This window comes from Suncus etruscus, chromosome 16 (genome assembly GCF_024139225.1).
Source record: "Suncus etruscus isolate mSunEtr1 chromosome 16, mSunEtr1.pri.cur, whole genome shotgun sequence".
Taxonomy (NCBI): domain Eukaryota; kingdom Metazoa; phylum Chordata; class Mammalia; order Eulipotyphla; family Soricidae; genus Suncus; species Suncus etruscus.
In genome coordinates, this window is record NC_064863.1 from 73,928,942 (window position 1) to 73,938,937 (window position 9,996).

Sequence of the window (9,996 nt, forward strand, 5' to 3'; positions counted from 1 at the left end):
GATAAAAGACTTAAAATACCTCTGCAGATTCTTTGTTAAAAAAGAGATAGAGAGACCAAGACCAAGAAAAGAGAGGGAGAAGAAAGAAAAAGGGACAAGAAAAGGGGGGAAGGCAGAAAAAAAGAGGAAAGAAGAAAGAAGAGCTGAAAGATGTTTGTGTTAGGATTTAAATTACACCTCAGTGTATCTATGAACATAAATATCCAGAAGCCTGAAACTTATTGTGAACTTCACAAACTACACAAATAAAAAGGGCAAGTTCATATTATTTCTTTTCATTAAACCAGGCCATCAGGACTGTATTCTACAATGATTCTATTCTTCTGGGGATTTCGATTCCAATTTTTGTACTGGTTTGCTTTGTTTTTTTCCAACACTCTTCTTTACCCAACACTAGTCTAAGAATCTACTAAATTCTATTGATTTTTTGCTCTTTTAACACAAGCTCATTAACCTGAAATACTAAAGGGATAGCTGTATTTCACTGAGCCTATAACCTAGTGTCTGGAAACAAAAAAGATCCGAAAGCAGTGAAAGAGTCCTCTCCCAGAGACTGCAACATTTTTTTGTAAATTCGATGGAAGAGGTTAGAACATGGTTCCCTTGAGTCTGAAGTTTTTCTCATCAGTTAATAGTAGCTTTCTAGCTATTCACACTTCTTTCCTATGGCATTTAACAAACTCAGAATTCTTGTCTTGCTACCAACTTTTGTATTCTTAGAAGCTGAGAGTTGGCGGAGAGGCCCAGGGTTGTAAGGACAGCATCCAACAGGAGTGCTCTGCTTCTGGAAAGTTGGCCCCAGGCTCCTGGAAGATCACTTCCCGGATATAAGGAAAGGAAATCTTCCCCAGATACCTAGGGGATTTCCTCATGGAGAAAATGGCTCCTTAAGTGAAAAATATGACAACACATATTTCAAACATACCTCAGATGCAGCTGTCCAGACAAAACTCTTATGAAACCCACAGTTGTTTTTGTTTTTGCTTTTGTTGTTTAAATCTTCCCAAATCAGGAACATTGAAAGCTATTGCCCCACTCTTGAGGGACAGAGGATGAAGGAAAAGTAATTTCACCTTTCAATATATATATATATATATATATATATATATATTGATATATATATATAACTGTATGTGTGTGTATATATATATATCATTTTTGTGGTTTTTTTTTCTTTTATCTGAGGTCTCTGCTTTAATCTGACCTGTACTCTTTTCATTCAAGGCAACAGACATCTTCCAACTGTTTTTTAATTTGATTTATCCTTCGAAACAGAAAGTGCATTACATGTAACTGGTCTTGCAAAGGAGTTTGCTTCTCTTTACAAACCGAATTCCTTATATAAATTAAAAAGGTTAAAGAAGCTAATAGATCACCGTTATTCGCTTTAAAAAAAGAAAAGAAATACCATTTACATTGTCTATAGTATTCTTATGATACAAAAAAAAAAAAAAAAACACTTCAAATTCAATTACATCAACTGAGTTTTAAGATTTCTGATCCGGAGCAGTTGTAACAATTCCCACCATCTACTTCAACACGCAGGGTTTTTGTTGTGTTTTTCTGTTTTCTTTTTCTCAGAAAAGAGTTAAATTAAATACAAGCTATTGTAGCCCTCCCGCCCCCGAATACTTTTCTTGAAATCACTAATAAATAGCAACAAACGACTGTGCAATTTCCAAAGGAAGCAGAGAGGCAGGGCGAGGCCTTCCCGGGATGCCGGGGTCCTTGACCCCGCCAGTTGGGGCTCAGGGCCAGGGTGGGGGACACACCTGGACGCGGGGACACCTGGGGTCCGACCAAATCCCACCCCAGGGCTGCGGCGGGGAGAAGCGGGGTCGCATTCTGGAAGCTTCTCAATCCAAGTTCAACAGTAAAAGGGAATCGCTCTTAAGCCTGGAAGAAACAGGTCCGTCCTTTTTGCTTTTTTTTTTTTTTCTTGGATACCAAATTCGGGGGAAGAAAGCCTTTTTTGTTTTGTTTTGTTTTGTTTTCTTTTTCTTTTCATTTTTTTTTTCCTTTTTGAATATTCACAATAAAGTAACGTCTAGTCAGTGTGACTCACGGTTTATTTACAAAGCGCCTTCAACAGGTCACTCGAATGGGCACAGCAGTTTGTGCAGGGATGGGGAGAAGAACTGCGTCCCCCCTGGTCCCCGCAGCTGCCGCCCGCCAGCGGGGCTCCGAGGTCCCCGGCCCCGGGCGCGCAGGTGCTCCGACCCGGGTCCCCGCGCGCGCGGGGGACAGAGGCGGGATCGGGTGGGAGGAGGCGCGGGTCCTCCCGCTGGGACGCTGGGGGAGACCCAGTGGGCCAAGCCGGGCGCCCCAAGGACGCGGCTCGGACCCGCTCCCGCCCCGCCCGCCCCGCCCCGCACCCCGACTCTGGGCTGCAAAACTCGCCGGAGTCCTTGGCCTTGTCCGGCAGCGGGGCTCACGACGAGGCGTCGGTCTCGGCCGCGTGCAGCAGCAGCGCGCTGCCGCCGCCCGACTTGTGCTTCTTGAGCAGCTGCGTGATCTTCTCGTCGTCCGAGTTGGGGTCCAGGGGCTTGTTGTAGTCGTCGTCGTCCTCCTCGTTCTCCGACGCCCCCTTGAGCCGCTCGGTCTCCGAGTCCTGCTTCTTCTTGGCGGTGGCCATCTCGGCCGCGTGCTTCTTTCTCCACTTGGTCCGGCGGTTCTGGAACCAGACCTGGGGGGGATGGAAGGGACCAGAGAGGGGAAAGAGGGGGGACAGTCAGCGGAGAGAGCCCACCGGCAGACTCCCACGACTAGCAGAGTCGGTATTCCAGCACCCCCAGGTCGTCCCCCCCCCCCCGTGGAAAGGGCACCAACAAACTGCAGTTGCCATAGCGATGGGGACACAAAAGTTCTCAGGTTGTCAGTGAGGGGTGTCCCAGGGGGGAAACAAAACAAAACAAAACAAAACTTAGGAGGCAAAAAAAAAAAAAAAAGTTTCCCAAAAACTGAGTCCGCGTTCCTGCTTCCTAGTTTGTAAAATAAAAGCATAAAGGCATAAATTAATAAATAAATGACCCCCTTCAAAAGTGTCCACAAAACCATTGGAATTTTTCCCCCTTTGGTTAATTGCTGCCTTGGATGAAGGAATTTCAAACCACTGATGAAAGTGTACTTGCTAAAGTGGGATTTGTAGGCTGCACAACATTTATTTTTATTTATTTATTTATTTATTTATTTATTTATTTATTTATTTTGGTTTTTGGGCCACACCCGGCATTGCTCAGGGGTTACTCCTGGCTGTCTGCTCAGAAATAGCTCCTGGCAGGCACCGGGTACCATATGGGACACCGGGATTCGAACCAACCACCTTTGGTCCTGGATCGGCTGCTTGCAAGGCAAACACCGCTGTGCTATCTCTCCAGGCCCTGCACAACATTTAACAGAGCAATTAACTTTGCGTTTTCACCTTCAGATGTCTGTCTGTCGGATTCATTCGAAAACTGAACACATACAAACAAGGAGGTAAACGCTCCCTTCCCGTGTACACTGTAGTATACAGTGAATTCAGAAAAGAATAGAAAAATAAAGGCTAAAAAAGAAACCTCATGTTCAAATTTCCAACAAATACATAAAAACATTAAAGTGTAATCAAAATCCATAGACATTTCTCTCATCCTTGCTCTATGCAGAAGCTCTTCCTTGCAGCATTTTTTTTCATAATATTAGAGAAAGTCTTGGCTAGCATTTTTATTAGAAATCATTTTAAGTGAAATTCTGGCGACTACATTAATTTTCAGTATTAGCATATCCACTATTTCATATACTTGATACTGTTTCTCTCCAAGACTTTCATGTTAATGTAGATTGTAAGCCTATTTATGATTTCACAGCAGATATAATATACATTTAAAACTATGTCAACAGAAATAATCTATTTCCTCAAATATTAAATTATCATCTCTCTGTTTCTCCCCTGCTTTGTCATAAGCTTTTTTTTTTTTTTTTGGCTTTTGGGCCACACCCGGAGATGCTCAGGGGTTACTCCTGGCTGTCTGCTCAGAAGTAGCTCCTGGCAGGCACGGGGGACCATATGGGACACCGGGATTCGAACCAACCACCTTTGGTCCTGGATCGGCTGCTTGCAAGGCAAACGCCGCTGTGCTATCTCTCCGGCCCGCTTTGTCATAAACTTTACATTTTATTTAGAAAATCTAAATTGATAGAAATGTTTTTTTCTTTTTATTCTCCATCTATAATTCATTTCTAGGCACACATAGCTACAGCAACAAATGAAAATTGCAGCTAATTGCAGCAGACTCTGTACTAACCATTGCAAATTTTATTTTAACCCACAATCACAAAACAAATCACTTCTTTTTTTTTTTTTTTTTTTTTTTTTTGTGGTTTTTGGGTCACACCCGGCAGTGCTCAGGCTATTCCTGGCTCCAGGCTCAGAAATTGCTCCTGGCAGGCACGGGGGACCATATGGGACGCCGGGGTTCGAACTGATGACCTCCTGCATGAAAGGCAAACGCCTTACCTCCATGCTATCTCTCCGGCCCCAAAACAAATCACTTCTGCAATGCATATTTCAAAGTTTATACCTTGTCACCAGCATATACTATCCCACTTAATTTAAAGAACACAGCATAACTGAGAACAGTCACACTAACTCAAATATAATAAATTGAAGAACAAAAGAATACTGGAACTATAAAAAAAACTATTAGATTTAATATCCCTAGCTGATGGAATTCTTTTCATTTTTTTAGGACCTCAAAACTTTGCTTGGAAATATATTGTAAAAAACAACTACAAGTCAAGTGACATTTGAATTAGAAAGCGTTGTCATAAATAGTAAACATCCTGCATATGTTAATACATTTATCTTAAAAGGATTTCAATTTCCCAATACGAAAATAATTTGCTATTTCATTTGGGAAATGGCCACTCCCAAATGATTATTTTCAGCTAAGCATAAAAGCAGTCCCTGGGAATCTGTACTTTTCATAACCTGAAAGTTAATTTGGTAGTTGCTATAATACTAATCAACAACAGAAATCATAGAACAGGAAAAGGCTGAATTGACAAACAAAAGCTTGAATCTCTTTACACGTAGAATAAATAGAAGCTATCTAAGAGGCCTCATCTAGTCTCAGGGCGGTTTTTGCCGTAGTGCTTTTCTTCTCTAATAATAGCGAGTTCCCCCAACACATGATGCTATCTAGATTAACCTAATTTCAAAGGCGGGGGGTTGATTTCTTTTGTTCATCAACAGTTTGTCGCCCCGAGACCCCTGGGCTTTTGTTACAACTACTCCTACCCCCCACCCTCTTTGCTGATCTCATCTTCCCAGGCTCCTCAAACCCCTACCATCACTTTTCTCTACCCCCAAGCGACAGATTGCTTGGTTGTGTTGTGTGTGTGTGTGTGTGTGTGTGTGTGTGTGTGTGTGTGTGTGTGCGCGCTCACGCGCGCCCTCGCACGGAGGTGGAGAAGAGGGCCTAAGGGTAGAGGTCTGTAAAGTCCACTTACCTTGACCTGACTCTCCGTCATCCCTAGCGAATAGGCCAAGCGAGCCCTCTCCGGCCCCGCCAAATACTTCGTTTGTTCAAACGTCTTTTCCAGGGCGAAGATCTGCTGACCCGAGAAGGTGGGTCTCGTGTGCTTTCTCTTTCCGTCTTTGTCCAACAAAATGGATCCTTGATCTGTGAGACAAAAACACAGGGGTTCGGGGGAGACAACCGGTTAGAAGAGGCTCTCCTGGAAATGAAGTAAGGGGAGACTGTTTTGGAGAGAATGGAAAGCTTACTCCGAGCGGAGCACCACAGTGTTTTCAACGATAAGGTGCATCCCTCTATGCGTTTTTGCTCTCACCTGTTTTAAAAAGACTTGGATGTCTAGAACAACAGTAAAATAATCTTCAGCGCCAATGTCTGACAGCCTGGAGCATATTGCCAAAGTTTGCAGACTTTGATTACTAGGTCCGTTAAATTGCAAAGAACCGGAAAAGATCCAAAAGTTCACTTCAGCTTTTGCTGGAGGATAAACGCGTTCTTTTTATACCGCCTCGAGAGCTTTTCTAGCCGGTCTGCGCTCCACAAAGGGAGCCTTGTTTTTTTGGAATACTTCAATCAGTCGCCCTCAAATCAAATGCCCAAGTAGCCAAGGGCGAGGGGATGCCGCCTTTCTTGGCGTCCCCCTCTCCACAAGCTCTTTAAAATGAATTCTGCCATCCCCTCTCCCCCCCGCCATCACCCGGGCCACCTTCCTAGTCTCCTGGGGAACCTCCAGATCTGGGGCTCTGTCAACCCTCCTTAGCTATTGTGGCTTAGATACTCGGAAAAGTCCTGAGATTTTGGGGAAACTCCTGGGACTTTAATAAAGCCAAAACTGGGCGAGAAAAGGAGCCCAGGCTAGGTCGCCAAATGCCAGCTTTTAAGTTTGAGCCCTTCACGCACGGACTAACGACCCCGATTAGAGACCTGGGTCACTCAGCGGGTCTGTAGCCAGGTGTCGCAGAGGGGTGTCGCAGTTCCCCCCTGACTCTTGTAGCCTCGCACCCATCTTTCTCCAGTTCTTTCTGATACTAGAAGTCTGGTACCTGGAGGGCCAGCAGTGGGGCAGCTAGCTCCGTGCGCTGCACCAGCCCAAGCGGACTCCGCGCTCCTCTGTTGGCACCCAGAACTAGAATGCGCCCTGGGGCCGAGGGAACCGAGTAGCTCAGTGGAAGAGGAAAGAAGGGGACACTCTGGGTGCTTGGCAAGCAAGCACCTGTTATCTACTTAGGGCTGGGAGCGATCAGCGATCGCCACTGCCCGTCCCCAACAGCTGGCTGCGAGTGAGCCAGGAAGGTTAGCAAGGGCGGAGCCCGGTGCCTATCTATATAGGCTGGAGTCTGCCTAGGAGGTTCTGCCTGGGAATCTGGACTTTCTCTGCTCCCCTCCACTTTGAGCCCCGTCAGGCAGTACATTTGAACTGTATTAGGGATGCCCACAAGCAGCCTAAGATGCGACCCAAGCCCCACCGCGCGTGGTGCCAAGAGCGGACCCGTGCGTCTTTCGTTTGGAGAAGTGTTGGCCAGCTCTTGGGCAATCCCTCGGCCCTGGCTCAGCCTTCCGGCGGCCTCCGGGCGCTGCCAGGCTCCTGGCAAAGCCCGGAGAAGGGGGAAAGTGCCCTGCAGGCGTGCGGGGGGCCCGGGCCCCGCGAGCCAAGCGAACGGTACTCACGCGGGGAGCAGGCCAGGCGCGCGTCCCTCCAGGGCGGGCTCTGCATCACGCCCGGCCAGAAGATGGGCGTCCGCCCGGGCAGCTCGGCCAGCGGCTTGGGGTAGCGGCCCACGGCGGCCACGGCGGCGGCGCTGGGGCTGAAGTAGAGCCCCGGGGGCGGCGGCGGCGGGCTGAGGCTACTGAAGCGGGGCAGGCCGGCCAGCAACCCCGCGGGGGACGAAGCGGCGGCCGCGGCTGCTGCAGCTGCGGCCGCGGCCGCCGATGCCGAGGAAGCGGAGGAGGACGAGGAGGAGGACGAGGAGGACGAGCCGGAGGGCGAGGCGGAGGGCAAGGCGGCGCCCGAGGCCAGGGGCATCGAGGGCCGGCTCAGGATGTCGTTGATGCCGTGCGGGGTGGCGGCGGAGAGCTGCTGCGGGGGGCTGCTCAGGGACGAGAGCCCCCCGGCTGCTGCGGCGGGGGGCTTCAAGCCGGCCGGGTTGTGGGTGCCCAGCGGCGGGGAGGGCGACGACGAGGAGGACGACGAGGACGAAGAAGACGGGGGCCCGGCGGGCAGCGGGGCGTAGGCGGCGGGGTACAGCGGGGTCTTCATCTCGGCCATGCTGTGCAGGGCGGCCAGGGGCGGGCTGCTGAGCAGGAACGCGCTCTGCCGGGTGCCCTCCATCGCCCCCACCGCTAACATCCCAGGACCCGGCCGAGCCCGCGGGGTTGCTGAGCCCGCCGGCTGCTGGCTGACCCCTGCGGGGACTCAGTCGTTCTCTCGCTCGGCTCAACCCCGGGGCTGGGAGTTGCGGCCACAAGGTCCAAACCCAGTTCTGGAAAGGTTCTCCCGAGCCGGGCCTGCGATTCTTGCAATCTGGACTCTTCTTGGCACGCCCTGGCCCCTTGCAGCTCAGAGCGCGCCGCTTCTCATCGCCTCCAAGTCAGCAAAGAAGCGAAGCCGTTTGTTTCCAACGCTGGCAGGCCGCGGTGAGTTTGGCCAGCAAAGTTCAGAGCCGCCGGAGAGACACTTTTTCCAGGACAAGTGGACTTGTGGCACGCCGGCCTCCGGAGGTTCAAGGAGCGCGGGCTTCGGCCTGTTGCCCTCCTCTGAGCCCTGCTCCGGCCGCAGAGAGGTTCAGTCTCCCGGGGCTTCCTCCGGCCGTGCCGGGAGAGAAGCTTCGCATCCAGCCCCGCCAAAGGACCTCACCCGTCTGTCCGGGATGGCTTTTCCCCACCCGCGCCTCGGATCCCGGGATTCCCGGGCTGGACGCGCAGGCTTGGTTTTTCCCAGGCCGGCCACTGAGTTCAAATACCCAAAGAGGAAAGTCAAGGAAAAAGTGGGGAGGGGGGAAAAAGTATGCAAAATAAAAATCAAAGCAAAATGAAGTAGAGAAACTCTGCCGGCTTCTCTCCCAGCTGCGCTCTTAACGTCCGTCGTCCACTTCTGCCTTGGCTCCGGGGGCCCCCCGCCCTCCCCACCCCCAGCTCCCGCTCTGCTCTCCTCTGGCTCTCTTCTCACTGTCCGCCTGCGCCCGTCCTCCTTCGCATGTTCTTGGCTGCTTTACAAGGCTTCGCTCTTGCTCTTCCCCGGCCCCTGTCCTCAGCCGGGCCCAGCGGAGGCCAAGCTTGACCCTCTCTCTCCTCTCCGCCAGCCAGCTCTGGCTTCTCCCGCTCTCCTCCTGTCCGCTCTCTCTCCCTCTGGGCCTGACAGTTCCGATGAAGCTCTCAAAGGTAATAAAACATTTGCATCACTCCCTACCCCTCTTTAGTTGGGGGGGACAAACAGGAGGGGGGGAGGCCGGGGGCCCCAAACGAGAACTTTGAGAGACAGAAGCTCAAGGCGGAGGGGCGGGGATGAGGCGTGGCTGAGGAACGGTGGAGACTGGGGGAGTTTAGGGGGGTGTCACCACATTGCCCAATAGTGGCCGGCCTTGGGAGATCGTCGTGCCCTTTGATAGGCTGACCAGGGATTTTGGGGAGGAGCCCACTCGGTGCCCGCCCCCTCCCACCGCCATCCCGGGGTGGGGGGCCCAAGGCGGGGCCTGGCGAGTGGCGCGGTTACGCCTGGAAGCCAGTGGACGCCTCAATTAATTGTTTTTAAACAAAATGGGAGAAAGGGAGGGGGGAGCCGAGTGAGAGAGGGTATTACTTTTTAAAGAGAAGAATAATGAAAATCCAGCCCTTTTATGGAAAAAAAAAACAGTTCATATTCTTCACCTCCCTCGTCTCCAGCTAGCGTCACCCTCCCCCCGAAACTCCCTCACTCCCGCTAGCTGACTGCGTCTCACCCTGGAACAGAGAGACTGGGCCCTTGTAAAATGGAGCTAATGGAGCAGGCAGCAGCGCAGCCCCTGGCCCAGCGCCTTCTTTTGAAGGGATTAATTAAAGGCCATCTGGACTCTCCCAGAATTGTGTAAATTAATTTGTTGCTCCTTAAGCCTATAGATGTCTTTAATCCCCTTGTAGACTGAAGGACCGTCCTCTTCCAGCTTTGGCCCCGTCCTGTCCTCCTCTGTTCTTTCTTCCCTCTCCCTTTTTTTTTTTCATTCCAGCGTCCTCACCACCTCCCTGTTGACGCTCTAGCTTTTATAGGTCTTATTTCTTTGCTAGGAACAGAGTCAGCTCAATGACAATATTTATCTCAGCTTCGATGTTTATACCTAACACTTGTTTGGTCTTTTAAAGATTCTTTATGTATTGTTATTTGCCTTTGTGTCTCTATGGAGGCAGAATCATCCTGCCTCCACGACTTTTTTTTTTTTTTTAATGAATACAAAAGTATAAGAACCCTAGAGACGGCAATTTTTTGAAAATCATCTCCATACTCTGAGAC

General features: G+C 50.2%; 1 protein-coding gene across 1 annotated transcript; it reads right to left on the bottom strand.

The window, feature by feature from the left end:
* Positions 1-2,398: 2,398 nt before the first annotated feature.
* Positions 2,399-7,863, bottom strand: NKX6-1 (NK6 homeobox 1). Its single transcript, XM_049790279.1, has 3 exons — positions 7,185-7,863; positions 5,491-5,663; positions 2,399-2,686 (listed from the first exon to the last, which is right to left on the bottom strand). The coding sequence occupies exons 1-3, from the start codon at positions 7,861-7,863 to the stop codon at positions 2,432-2,434; spliced, it is 1,107 nt and encodes a 368-aa protein (XP_049646236.1). The 3' UTR covers positions 2,399-2,431.
* Positions 7,864-9,996: the final 2,133 nt, after the last annotated feature.